General features: G+C 37.8%; 1 protein-coding gene across 2 annotated transcripts in view; it reads left to right on the plus strand.

The window, feature by feature from the left end:
* The first annotated feature begins 1424 nt into the window (after positions 1–1424).
* The window catches only part of rngtt (RNA guanylyltransferase and 5'-phosphatase), a 130523-nt gene continuing 117097 nt past the window's right edge, over positions 1425–14850 (plus strand). Inside the window, exons 1-6 of one of the 2 annotated variants that reach the window (XM_055015915.1) lie at positions 1425–1847; positions 3765–3874; positions 3956–4059; positions 4159–4247; positions 9309–9384; positions 12253–12502. In XM_055015915.1, the coding sequence (XP_054871890.1) occupies positions 1784–1847; positions 3765–3874; positions 3956–4059; positions 4159–4247; positions 9309–9384; positions 12253–12502 (693 nt within the window). In that variant the 5' untranslated portion in view covers positions 1425–1783. The remainder of the gene's footprint in view (positions 1848–3764; positions 3875–3955; positions 4060–4158; positions 4248–9308; positions 9385–12252; positions 12503–14850) is intronic. The other variant, XM_055015914.1, reaches the window with a different exon arrangement.

The following is a 14850-nucleotide window of genomic DNA, read 5'->3' on the forward strand; positions in this document are numbered from 1 at the left end:
AATTATAGCACATGAAGAAAAGTGAGAGTTTTCATGGAAAACGTGAAATCATCTGGGTGACCCCAAACTTTGAACGGTAGCGTAACTTAGAAAAAATTATGAAAGTTAAAACATATGCACAGCATATAATTCATAAGCTAAAATATTAATGTGAATTAGTGTGAATTGAAAAGCCTGATTGCAGCTGGAAGGAAGGACTTCCTGCTATGCTCAGACCTGCACTGAAGAGGGAAACACCACTGAGTAGAGGGTGAGAAGCATTGTTTATAATAGAGTTAGTATAACCCAGCCGGTTTCTGTCCATAGAGCGAGGCCCCTCCCCCCAACACATAACCATCAAGAATAAAGCATTGGCCACCACAGGTATATGGGTTATTCTAGAATTGGACGAATTTGTGCTTCAAAATTTTTGAAAAACAAACCTTCTCTTTTACAATTTTCTGCTACATATTTATGAATAGTAGGCAATAAACTATCAAAGGCTTGATTGGCTCAGCTTACACATCCGTGGTACCATTTTTATTCTATGTATTATTTGTTGTTTGCTAACCCTACTCTAATCACAGTAAGAGGGTTTCTAATCCATGCTAATGTTAGCTTTTTCTCAGGAGTAGAAGCTAGACATTTAGCTAGCTGTTACTGCTGACCAAGAGGACAAACTTACTGATGGAAAACAGTCAAGAAAAAAGTAAAAATAATTTTTCTCGTCCTGATAATATGAGGCAGAGTGAGACATTCAATCAGGGCTGACAATGTTATGAAAATCTGAAAAATGGAAGAGAGGACATAGCTTTGCTACCCATTCTTTTGGAAAACTGTTTGATGATGTTAATTTCAGTGTATCGTGTGATTCACTGCTTTCTTCTTCTTCTACCAGCTAAAAAGGTTATGGTAAGACGGTTAAATGCATGATAATTATTATTTAAAATATTATGTTGATTAAAGTATTTTCCCACAATTACAAGAGACGTCAATAAAAAAAATAATACAAAAAAGGAACTGTTTTATTTGAGATTCAATTTGGTCATCAGGGGGGAGGGGCAGAAGAGGAAAAATTGGCATTTTAAGGAGTACTCCAGACCTATATGGTATTTTTAAAAATATCTACAAACATTCTTTTCTCCTAGTATTTTTTTCTTCTTTCTTTTAGATTTGGTCTCAGGACAAGTACATGCACACAACAACTGCATATTTTAGTATTTTTTTACATGGATTATTTGAAATTTTGTGGGGTGTACAATGTCCTGCAATTCTGGAATGACCCACATATATAGGTACATAATTAAGGTAGGAAACAGGGTTTAAAGACAGGAATTCATTAATTTTTTTCCATTTCCGTTTTTAGAATCCGCCTTTCTAATGCTCCACTCTGCAGACCTGTAGGAGGCGGTGATGCGCCTGCAGCTCGTGTATAAACCACTAAAGAAGAAGGTAGTTTAGCTTAAGCTGGCTAGCTCTGCTGCTGACTACTGAGGTTATGCTGGCTAACTGCTAACTCTGGATTTAAAGAGGGCAAACGGAAAGTATAGCTCAGCCTTTGGGATGCTGAGGTGTAGTGAGCCGTAACAACCTATGTTCAGTATAAGTGCCTGCTGGCCCGCCAGGAGGTTGATCGGGCTTCTGCTTGTTGGGTGATTCTGATGAATTAGTAGCTGCAGGCCCCTTAGTCCGCGGTGCTCGGCTGAGCAGTAACCCTGGATCTGTGCTGTGAGTGAAAGAGAGGGAGGGTCGAGACACGGGGCCAGTGATAGAAAGTTTTAGTTCTTACCAACCTCTCCTGAACATGTCACACACTGGACCCCCTCCTCGATGGCGCAATTGTCCCAGAAGAGGCCAACCTGTGGCTGGTGAGTGCAAACTAAACCACATAGCGCTATATTTACCTGCCGAAGTTAGGGAGTGCTACTAGGTAGCTACGTCCATTGGATAATCTAGTTTGTTGTGCTGGTAGAACTCCGCTTTCTGCATTTTCTGAAACGTTGTTACTCGCTATTTAATGCCCCAAACCCCTTGATGAGGAGAGCAGCCCGCCGCTATCTGGGCTCGTTTTCAGCTGTTAGCATCCATGTAAGCGAGCAGTACACTCCAAAAGCAATGTTTTACTTCAAGTGAAGTTGGTTTGGCGTTCTCAGTGAATTACACCAACGACTTTATTAAGCTCGAATGTTTTTAGTGACTTTGTACGCGTGTTATTTTTACGAGGTCCATTTAATTCGCCATAGTTCTCAAATGAAGTTGGTGAGCCATTGTGTTCGGACGCATGTTGAACTTGGCGCCTGTGGACAACAAGCTGTGGCAGCTCAGGTTCTTGTTCAACTGCAGTGTTACTTTATTTTGAACCACAGCTGAATGTGTGGTTCAGCTTTCCATTAGAAAACAAACGTGCTTTAGGAAACTGCTGCCGAGTTGGCAAACTTTGCAGTCCAAGCATCACGTGTCAAAACAACAGAGCGGCAGCGTGGTGTGTTTGGGAGCCAGGAACAGCAGCACGTTTCCCCGGACCACTGACAGAAACGTCTCCACACCTGTCTTTGCTTTATACCAGTGGAGCAACTCAGAGTCTAGCTGTAAACATGGATGGGCTTGGTGGCACTTCAGGGCACTTGCGGATGCGGTAGGACTTTTATTAGCTATGCACCAATTTAGGTAAGCCAACACACAGGAATTACTGTGCATTTTTTTGCCTATTTCCACCCTACTACTGCAGCTACTTATTCCTTGATTCGTACTAGTACTAAGGCCCTGTTTTTGTTGTAATTGTGCCAACTGTTGAGAAGCTTGTACAGTATTATTTATTGCTTTGCTTTGTAAAAGAGCAAGGGCAATTTTAGACATGGGATATGTAACATTACTGGCTTCCATTTTTTTGCAGTAAAGTTTTATTTCTGTGAACATCTCACTTTGTAATAGATGTGAAACGAAATAAGAAAGTTGTGTTGTGGTTTTTGAACACAAACTATGTCTTTTGCTCTCTGCAGGAGCCATGGATGGACTGTTGTTTTATTATACGTTTAAGGGACATGTTGCTTGTTGTTTGTGTTTGTTTGGTTGTGATATTATTTTGTTGTCATGTTGAATAGAAGGATAGCGGGCCACACAGATATGGACAGGGATAATTAAGCTGATATACTCACCTGTTCACCTTTCTTGACTTTTTTCATTGTTTGAGGGAGAGAGGGGGGTGAGCTGGGTTGCCGTATTTTTTGTTGACTGCTATTTTTCTTTGATCGCTTTGATTATTTTGGTTGCAACTTTGTGCATGTCATCATGGGTTGATTATATGTTAAATTTTTTCTTTGAAAATCTCAGTGAATTCTTTAGTTTTTAGCGCGTCAAACAGGCCCAACCTCAGTCCCTCAGTGTCTCTTGTTCATTGAAGTCGCTACACTCTATGTGATGTTTTTTTTGGCCAATATTGGTGCTGAAATGTGAAAAAAAACTTCCCCAAATTGCCGTACAGAGCTTGTGTAATCCTGTCTGTTAGGTGCCTGTATGCACTTCAGACTTGTGCTGTGTTGAAAATGATAGAAATATCTCACTAGGTGTGACTGAGTAGGATTGCTGTTGCAATTTATATAGGAGAATGAGCTGGCTGCTCATTCAGACATGAAGCTGAAATGTTCAGACACTGTCAGATTTATGAAAAGGTTTGCAGATGTGAGGGGGGCTTACTTAAGTTCGGGATAAAGATAGGTTCCTGACATAGACCAAATAGGTTTAATACTGGAGGACTGCTGTTTTAATCCTTATATTTTCCCTACAAGGTAAATTCCTGCCAATGAAAACAATGTTGGGTCCCAGATATGATGACCAAGTGGCTGAAGAAAACAGGTTTCATCCGAGCATGCTGTCCAACTTTTTAAAAAGTCTAAAAGTAAGTTATTCAACTTAGTAATTCAAGTATTGAAATACCATGGAAAACCTGACTCTTACTATGCCTTTTTGTCTTCCTCAGGTGAAAATGGGTTTGCTTGTAGATTTGACGAACACTACACGCTTCTATGACCGCAATGACATTGAAAAAGAAGGCATCAAATATGTGAAGCTTCAGTGTAAAGGGTATTTGTAAACTCAGTTTGACAAATGTAGCTATGTCCAGATTCACAATATTGTAGTTTTTCTGTGTACCGAAGAATAATGTCATTTTGTTTGTTTTAGCCATGGGGAATGCCCTTCAAAAGAGACAACTGCAATGTTCATCAGGCTTTGTGAACACTTCATAGAGAAGAATCCCACAGAATTAATAGGTAAGTAATGGACGCTTATTTATTCACTTATTGTAGAGCATTCAAATTTGCGATTTTTGGACAAATTTAATCGAAGCATTTACATCGATAACTGTGGATGTGTTTTGATATGGAAGACTTGGATCATCTGTGGCCTATATTGAAAAGTGAACTATAATAATAGAGAAAGGCATAGATTTTAAACATAGTACAGACTGAAAGTAACAAAGCTGCAGCAGCTAAAATAGAAGGGAAAGCTGGAAAAACCTGCATTCTGTGTTTATGTTAACAGGCTTGTTGATATCACTACCAAATTATTAGAGCATGAGTAGATCTGACTGCAATTTTAACAGTCTGTTCTGGTAAATTAATGGTTTCATTCTGTTGTGTACCATGATTTTACTGCGTCATTTGCAACCCCGGTGTTTTTAAACAATAGAGCAAGTGAAAAAATGAACATTGAAACTTAATTCATATCAATAAATAGGCTTATTGCAAATCTTTTAAGGTCAGTCAATAGGATATGAGGCCTCAGTGTTTTAATCGGTTTTTGTTTTCATATTTTATCACTTTACAAGGACAAGCGAAACAATGAAATGGCTTTGAAATGGCTTTGGCTTTCATAAGTGGAACATAACCTGCTCTGGAGCAGGTTCGTCGTTCAGTATAAGTTACCATGGAGATGTCTCGTGGCAAGAAGTGAACCACTGTTGTAGTACTGAACACCCAGAGTTGAACCTGAAGATACCTTGAATAGTCCCTAACCATATGTGAAAATGCCAGTAGAAGTGGATTGAAGTGTCTTCTACTAACAGAGTATGCTGTTAATCAGGATTGTGCTTCCGTATGATGATACAGTGAAAACAGAAATTAGGCCCTCAGTGCAGAGGTAGGTGTATGCGCTTCATGAGTTGTGAATTAAGTTTGCTAATATGTCGAGTGTTTAGACTTTATAAATTATTTCAGAGTGAGAGTTGATTTCAGTGATATGGAGTGACTATTGAGTCAGCTGGAATAGACTCCAGCTCTCTCACCTTTTTGTTTTCTCTGATAAATGATCAAATTTTTGTGGGGTCTTTTTTGTTGTTGTTGTTGTTGTTTTTTAGGTTAACATGCCTTTTAAACCTGCTAGTGGATTTTGAGGTTCTTTATTTTTGCTTTAATTTTGTGAAAATACAGAAAAATAGTAAATACACTTAATTTGGGTTCGGTTCTGTTAAAAAACTCTTATATTGTCGTCATATTGTCACTAGTTGAGCCTATAAATCACAATACTCTATGTGTCCAGTAGAGAGCAGACTTAGTCCAGAATTGTACAAGTGCAACATAAGTGAAGTTACATGATTTATTTATAAGTGCATATACTTAAAAAAAAAAAAAACTTTAAATACAAATGTTTTACACTCCCACCTTTGCTGTTTTGTTGATGTGATATTTGCAGCTTAAAATTTACATCTGATTGTGTGGTTTTGCACTTTCAGATTTAATTCAGAACTGCAGCAGCAGTGAGTAGTAAACAACCCTCCTGAGGTTTGAACCAGTGGTGTTAAGATGAAGAGTGCATTTTCAAATGTGTATTTCTTAAGCAATTCACTATGCTATTTATTTTGTAAGTGTAGGAGTTTAGTATCAAAAACAACAATCCTCTCCCACTGTGTAGGTTATTTATGTATTTGATCTGACAGGGAGAACTGTGTAGATGTCTGCATGTGGGCAGCTTTTTCACAATTTATTCAACTTATTTTATTTTCCTGTACTGTGGTTGACAGTGTAGTTTGCTCAGCTTTTAAAATATGTCATTATTAGTTTTGCTTTTATAACAAATGAAATTTATTTGAGTTGGGTCATATGTTATGTTCAGGACCCTTCTCCTGTGAATGTCAAGCTTTATTTATGTCCATATGATGTTTTTACAGGGTGGGCCAAATGAAGGCTTACATTTCATTTAATTTCTTTATTTATTTGGAAGAGACGGTGCATATCAATGAACGTACAATCTCATGAATTTACACAAGGCTTTACACAGTAAAAATAAGTTGGATTTAGCACAAGTGCTAATTACCATCCATTGTCCCAAAAATAAAAGAAAAAAACATACAGGGTTACAGACGTATATAAAGATGGTAAAAACAAAGACAATTATGATAAATTAATTCTGGCTGGGTTAAACCTACCCTAAAGTGCTATTATTTTAGTAAAGTGCAGTACAGTTGTTTCACTATGTGTTTCACGGTTTAGATCTAATTTATTCAAACCATAATTCTAAACCAGTATTTCATATTCTTCATTCATGTTTTTGAAATATTATGAAGCTATTTCTTCCCATTTTGGTTTTGGTTTCATGTTTTGTAAAATTATTTTTACAGGGATTTTGAGCAATAGCAAACAATTTAAATCAAGAGCAAAGAAAGTGGATACTAAAGCAGTATTGGAAGTGTCAAGCAGGTGTGGACATCATGGCAAAGAGCCATTAACACTCCCCCACCTTCATGCCAGGCAATTTATCACATAAGAAATAAATGTTTTTCAAAAATGTAAAGTGCATACCTACGAAATGTAAGCCAACTTTTGGCCCACCCTGTATATGCTAGAAGAAATACAATGCAAAAATGCAGTTAGCACCATGGCTGAGTATTTCTTAAAAGTCCAGTGTACAGATGGCAGTCTCAAAAACATAGATTCAGACATTTGGGGGTTTCTAATGTCACAAACCTGAAGAACCAATCCTGCCAGAAGGCAAGATGGGTCTTTAGATATCATCCTTTTCTTCAGAAGTAAGGTCCATTTCAGCTGAATTACTCCAACATCACAACCTGCTATTGTGTAGTGTAGAGTACTTTTACAGTGTTTGAGCAGACTTGTAAGTGAGCTGGTCTGCTCAAGCTGCAGCAAATGAGGAGTAGTGCATGGAGAGAGACACAGGATTTCATAGACCTGCACATTCTAAAGGAAGCAACAATATAGAGTTACCTTCAGTCCCTTTTAACACAAAACGGGTTTTCATTGAAAAAAATTATTTAGGTTTTTAAAGGTTTAATCGCTGACTGGAGAGAGACTTTATTGTTGTCAAATTAACGGAATGGGAATCATGTCTGAAAAGGTTTTATGGTCAATGAAACTCTTGCTTAAATGCTTCATTTTTAATGCACATAATTTTTAACACAGCTGGAAGACATATGTTGTATGCATTTAGAATAAAGTCAGATCTATATGTTGCTGATATTGATATTAGCTTATTACAGGCATATCTACATCAATATCTACTGTTTTGTCGACCTGTATACATCCTGTATACTTCCTGTACAGAAGCACCAACCTACACTTACCAGTCAAAAATTTTTGAACATCCCAATTTTTACATTTTTTTAAAATTGGAAATTATGCATGTTAATGTCCCATTGTACTCTGAAATGAAAGCATAGAATAAATAAACAGATGAAGTTGAAATGAAAAAGAAATCAATTTAGAAACCAAAATGTATTCTAAACTTTTGACTCATCAAAGTAGCCACCTTTGACAGATATAACAGTTGAACACACTCATGGCATTCTTTCCACAATGGAAATCAAATATTTTTCAGAAAGTTCTTCCCAACATATATATATATATGTATATATATGTATATATATATATATATATATTTTTATATATATATATATATATATATATATATATATATATATATACACACATATATACACATATATATATACACATATATATACACATATATATATACATATATATACATATATATACATATATACACACACATACATATATATAAGCAAATAATTATTCATTTTAATTTTCATGTAGTGATGCCTGTACTACTTTAGTTGAGGTGTTAGGATTGCTGTAGTGAAAAAAACATTTTTTGCCATTTGTCCCATTTTTAAGCGGCTTAATTAGACTTTTTTTCAGTGTAAGGTTACTGTGAAATAATGTTCTGCTACAACATATCCTTTACCGAAGTGCAGCCTTAATGAATTCTACCAAATGCACATGGATGTTGAGATGTTACACTTTCATACTTGTGGCAGCAGGGTGCTCTCTTGTACTTCTTGACCAAATCTTCTCTTAACCACTAACTGCTGCATGGCTTCTATATCAAATTACTTGAACATCACAGCAGAATGTTTAAATGTCATCTCCGCAATGTTCTGTCTTTAGCCAGCTGGTGATTAGGCTTTGTTGTCTCTGCAGTACACATGTCCAAATTAGACAGTTGGGGTGGTAAATGCGATTCCCATTCTCTGATGCTGGGTTAATTTAATCTTCATTAGTGTTTGCGTTGCCAGGCAAACTTGCTGAGGTGGGGAAACATGAGTCAGATGCTGTGTTTTTTTTTTTTGTTTTCTTTTGATGGAACCCTATGCACCCGATGAAGATTGTTTGTTTGTGAAAATGTCAGCTCCTTACAAAATTGAGAGGATGTCTGTCAAATATTACCAAAATCTTTCAGGTGCTTTTCACACCATGAGGAGATTTTCTTTTTTCAGAATCTAGTTTCTGCATTAAAGTTGAGTCTAATTCATCTCATGGTGAAGAGCAGGATTTTATCTGCATTTTTTTTGTTTTTCCTGTACTCTTTTCATTGGCGCTTTACCTCCCTAAATGTTTCATCAAACTCTGAGTCTCTTGTTAGTGTGCAACGGCTGGTGTCAGGCTGATTTTTGATGTGAGTATAAAGGCACAGCTCCCTTCTGAGGAGACAGGGATCTGCCTGTGGGTATTGTGAGTGTGTGACTTGATGCTCCTTCTCAAAACAAGGACTCGGCCTCAATACATCTCAAAGTGGACTGACGCTATTGATGTGAGTGGATATCACATTGGATACAATTGTGCTAACCCTCTTGGCTGTTGAAATAATGATCACTAGTTCATATTATGCTACATTAAATTGATAGTGTGAAGGTTTTTATGCACAGAAAGGGGAATAAAATAAATTGGTCATATGACCTTCAGCAATTTCTACTTTTAAGAATGTTAGCTAATTGCTAAAGATTTTATATCCATGTAATTTTAAAGTGGAATTACAAATGTTGGACCTGTGCCTATCTTCTTTTCTTTTTGCTAAAGGTGTTCACTGCACGCATGGCTTCAACCGGACAGGCTTTCTGATATGTGCATACCTGGTGGAGAAGATGGACTGGAGGTAAGGGCTGACTTGCTTCGATCACTCGGGCTGCTGGGAGGGCAGTTTCACTGTCTGCACTGTCCTAGTTGATAACACAAAGCACACAACATGCAATCCCCCGGTGGATTGCACCGTTATTGTGGTTTTGGTCTTCCAGCCCTGTCAGTCCTTTTTAGCTGATAATTCCATCTTATCCTGATAGTTGCTGTATGTGTACCTGCAGGAGAAGTTACTCTGTCAGTAACAATCAACAAAAAGCTTCACAAAGAAGCTGGTTGGTTATTAGTGACCAAGCTTGTCACTAAATGACACGGCAGATATAAATAATTTACACCGGAGCAGCAGGGCTGACGAGGCATCTTTAATCAGAGGTGGAGCAGCAGCTTGAGACAGCAGAATCCCTGGAAGCTGCAGACATGGAGGCTGGATAGAACCCTCCTACCACCCACTACTTCCTGTAAAATGAGAGCACTTGGAGCTGTCCTCTAGTATCATAGGTTGCAAAATAATTTAACTATCAGATTATCTGCACTGATTCATTTTTTGTGTCTTTTCCTGCATATCAAATCACTTTAAATCTTGATCAAATGATTTAGAATTAGTTACAGTACAATTTTTTTTTGTAATATAATCAGCAGTAGTGCAGTATACACACTATAATAAAATGTACATAAACTCAACGTAGAATGCTACACTTTCCCATCATCATGTATATTTTACTATATAAGCATTGTATTAGCCCAAATATTCTGAAATCAATAGGCAGTTCATTAGAAATGTCACCTGTTAGTAAAGGTAGTCTTAATCAGGGATTTTCTGATACATGATGATAAATGATGCCGTTATATCACGCGTAAGAACCGTTTTCCTAAAGTATCAGTTCTTTGAAAAAGAGCAGCTTTATCCATTGTCACATGTTTACTTTGTTAAAGTGCTTAATCCCAGCATGTTCTTGAGAAATTACCATTTGGCTGTCTGAGAACACACATGAAAAAGGTTAAAAGTCTGTCCTCCTCCTCCAGCCAGGACAGTGAGAATGCATTTACTCAGACTCCTGTCTAAATGCAGACGTGAAGGACCAGACATGCAGCTTGATTTTGAGCCATTTAAGCTTCTGCAGATCATTTCTCTCTGCACTGGATTGTGTAGAAGATCACATCAAAGCCAACCATCACACATCTTGTACCAGTATGTTTAGAGGCAGTCAAGAGGGAAACCTTTAAATAGTAGGTACTGCCTTACAGCTATTTTCCAATTTCACTGCTTGATCTTTAAATTTTCAGACATTTCTAACATTGCTAGAACCTGTTAACTGACCTGCAGTCTAAAACCCTAAACTCTAAGAACCTGAAACCATCTTATGTTTGGAGTTTTTGCTTAAAAGGTGACTTCAATGATTATTTTATCATCAGAATATTTGCTAGTTGTTGGCAGATGTACAATTGGAATAGTCATGTAATACCTGCACCTCAGGTTTTAACAGTGACAAATGTATTAAATTAGGGCTGCAATGATTGCTGGAGTTATTTCAGTAATTCGATACCTAAAATTCCTTGAGGCAGTATTCTCTGAATTCGTGGCTTTGTTTAATCCACTATATACCAGACCTGAGATCAATAACTGGTGTACCGCGGTTTGAGTCCAGACCCAGACTTCATCCTATACAGACCCAGACCAAAAATTAATACATTTTAAGTGGATTTTAAATTTGATGGGACACTTCTATCTTAACCGGCACAACCTTTCTAGTGTTTACAGCATTTAGCAGATCAGAGGCTGAACTACAAAGGCAGTTAGACATATTCAGGCTTTCTGTGTGTGTCGGCTCAACAAAAAACTAAAACCTCAGTCAGAGTTAAACAGGTATGAAGGCGGTTTTCAACTTTATTAACTCAGATTTTCTGCTTCAAATTCTTCACACAAACAGGAGCGTTTAACGCATCAATTTACTCGTTTCTGCACTAAATGAACCAATCGCTAACTGGTTGTTTTAATGGAGAACAACAAGAAACATAAAAATTTTGACCGTAAAATGCGCTGCGACTGGAAATGATGTAAGAGAGGAATGCTGGTAGAAAACTGTTAAACGTGTGTTAAAGTATTTATTTCACCGATCGATGCAGCTGATTATTGATAACTGACAGCTGCACAATAAAACTATCAAACTATCACTTTAATTTGTGGCCAAATCAAAGTGAATTGAATTTTCTCTAATAAATACTAATGAACTAATCAATTCTTATTTGTGTTCTATCAGTTTAAACAGACCAAACATAAAAACATATTCATGTGATTTCTGCATCACCAACTAAATGCATGTGGGGTTCCCATGACTTTGAGTTTCAGGTGGATACCCCTGTACAACACTATATACGTACGATACCCCTGTATTATACTATATACATACTTGTACTATTCTATATATGTACAATGCCCCTGTACTATACATATATATATATATATATATATATATATATATATATATATATATATATATATATATATATATATATATATATATATATATATATATGTATATATATATATATATATATATATATATATATATACAATAGACTGCAGATGTCCACCTGTGTTCTGCCAGGATGGTTATTTCTGTTGCACAGTGTGCTCACTTCAGCTTTTGATGCTGTAACACACATGCCAAGTGTGGAATCCGGTTACTCGATTACTAAAATAATTGATAGCTGCAGCCCTAGATTAAATGAGAACCTCAGAAACTCACCAGTATATCTGTATAATCTACATGTATGTGTTGTTCTAATGAAGGTTTGGTCAGCATGACACTACTCTGAATCTCTATGAACAAATCAAAAAATAAGGTTCTTTTGGTCTTATGTCCTGTCTGGTTATGTTTCTTACCAGTGTCGAGGCAGCTGTGGCTGCTTTTGGCCAGGCCCGGGCCCCAGGGATTTACAAGGGAGATTACCTCAAAGAACTTTTCTGTCGCTATGGAGATGAAGAGGACACGCCCCCTGCCCCTGCACTGCCTGAATGGTGCTTTGATGATGATGATGGGGAAGTGGATGATGATGGTAACACGGGTGGCCAGGAGTCAGGTCCCAGCTCCTCTGGGTCAGCGCCTGGCAAACGAAGGAAAGAGAAGCTAAAACTGGTAAGGCTCCTGTGTAGCTCCAGAAAATGGACTGTTAAGTGGAAAATGTATTGATCCTTTTCCGCATGGCATGGATCTCATGCAGTGTGATGGAAGGTCTATAGGGAGATCTCCCTTCTAAGTCATGAGTCACATGTTCAGCTTTATATAATAATTCAGTAAATCTGATGCATATTTAGAGGAAATTCCACTTTTCATCTCAGCTGCTTGCAAAGGTGTAATTTTGATACACAAGATAAAAAGCTGCCTCCCTGCCATCATGTAAAGCGTTCATCAGTGTATTCTGGGCAAATTAGAAGCATTTAATCATCTCCAATTATTTGCAATGATGTTTTCTTTTGAATACGTCGCGCTGGTGTTTCAGAATAATTAGAAATACTTCCAAGAAGCTTAAATTCAAAGTACATCAAAACATCATGAGAGTCAGAGTAGAGGCAATGGAAATGCAATGCTCCTCTTGGTAATAAATTAATTCAACATGTATAAATAGAAACATATGTTCAAATTACAAGAGTAGAACATCTACTTATTACTGTGCTTTGCACTTAAGGATTACTTAAAGCCTAAATCAAGTTAAGTTTAATAGTAGGGAAATGATACTGCAGACAGGTTCAGACGGATTGTCCAGGGAGAGCAGAAGCAGCAGCAGACTGCATCACTTGGCTATCATGAAGGAGTCCCGTCTCTTGGTTGAGTGGCCTGCCACTCAGTCAACCTGGTCGGTGGCCAGTTGGCTGTTATAAAGAAAATAACATTTGCTTGAATGAAACACTTGAATTTTAATTGTTACTTCTCTTTGATTTTGGGTGGAACACAGATTAATCCAGTGGTCCCCAAACTTTTTATGCCATGTACCCCTTCGGCAGCAAAAAATAGTTAATGCATTGCACTACATGAAATGTTGGATTTTATCGAATTATAGTGAATGAGTCAAGACTGCATCATAGCATCAGCAAATGGTTGTGTATTAGTTTGTTTATAAATTAAACTTACTATTCATATTTATTATTCTGCCAAGGAACAAGGTGGAGTTATGTGACGATCAGTGTTGGTTTGTCTGTCCGTCTGTATGGCTGTCTGTTAGCAACATTACTCAAAAATGGATTAATGGATTTAGATGAAATTTTCAGGGAAGGTCAGAAATGACACAAGAACCAAGTGATTAGATGTTGGTAGTCATGCGGCTTATAGTCTGGATCCATGGATTTGTTAAAGATTTCTGTGTCATTGCGAGATAGCGGCATCTCGTCACTGTAACTATGACTACAAGTGAATGCTACGTCAGCTGCCTGCTGATGATTATATGATTGTGAGCCGACTAAAAATCGACTGCTGCGGACTTATTGGGTCTTATCCTTCAGAAATGATACAAGAAACAATTAATACAATTGTAGGGGTGTTTCCAAGTCCCATCAATTCATCTTTGTCTCACTCCATAATTTTCTCTAGTCATTCACACCGCTCTGCAGTGACTTTATGGGGGTCCAATCCCTGGTTTGAGAACCACTGCATTAATGAATACTTTGCTTCTAAGGATTGTGGGGTTGTGTTGGGAAACTTCCTCCATTCTGAAAGGTCAGAGATTCAATTCAATTCAATTCAATTTTATTTATATAGCGCCAATTACAGTCAAATTGTCTCGAGATGCTTTACAGAACCCACATGCCTGACCCCCAGAGCAAGCCAAAAGGCAACAGTGGCAAGGAAAACACCCTTTTTACAGGGAAGTAAACGTCAAGCAGAACCCGGCTCTAATGTGGGGGGACCCATCTGCCTGCTGACCGGGCGGGTTGAGAGGGACAGAAGAGGTAGAGGGTTACAGGTAGAGGTAGAGAGATAGAGGTAGAGGGGATAGAGATAGAGAGGTAGGGGGGGACACAAGGACCATAAAACACACAGTTTAATACATGCATGATAAGACAGATGACGCAAAGTACAACTAACATGGAAACTAATAATAGTTTACTGCTATGGTGTACGGCTCTGGCATTAAATATACTACACATATAGCTGGTGGTAAATTCAAAAATATGTAGATGAGCAAATCAAGTATAGTAAGGGCAATGCAGACTAGATTGGTGGAAATGGGCAGCTGGAAACAGTGGGCTGGAGTAAGGTCAGCAGCAGCATCCCACAGATGGAGATTAACAACCACACATCTGAAGCATCCAGCTCTGGGACCAGGGACACTCGGAGAAAGGACACAGGGAGAAACAGATTGAGTGTAATGCAATAATGGTATATATAGTAAATACATAGGTAGTTAGAGAAGGGCTCACTGCATCAAGAGAGGTCCCCCAGCAGCCTAGGCTTATAGCAGCATAACTAGGGGCAAACTAAAGGGACGT

The sequence above is a fragment of the Amphiprion ocellaris genome, chromosome 12 (genome assembly GCF_022539595.1).
Source record: "Amphiprion ocellaris isolate individual 3 ecotype Okinawa chromosome 12, ASM2253959v1, whole genome shotgun sequence".
NCBI lineage: Eukaryota > Metazoa > Chordata > Actinopteri > Pomacentridae > Amphiprion > Amphiprion ocellaris.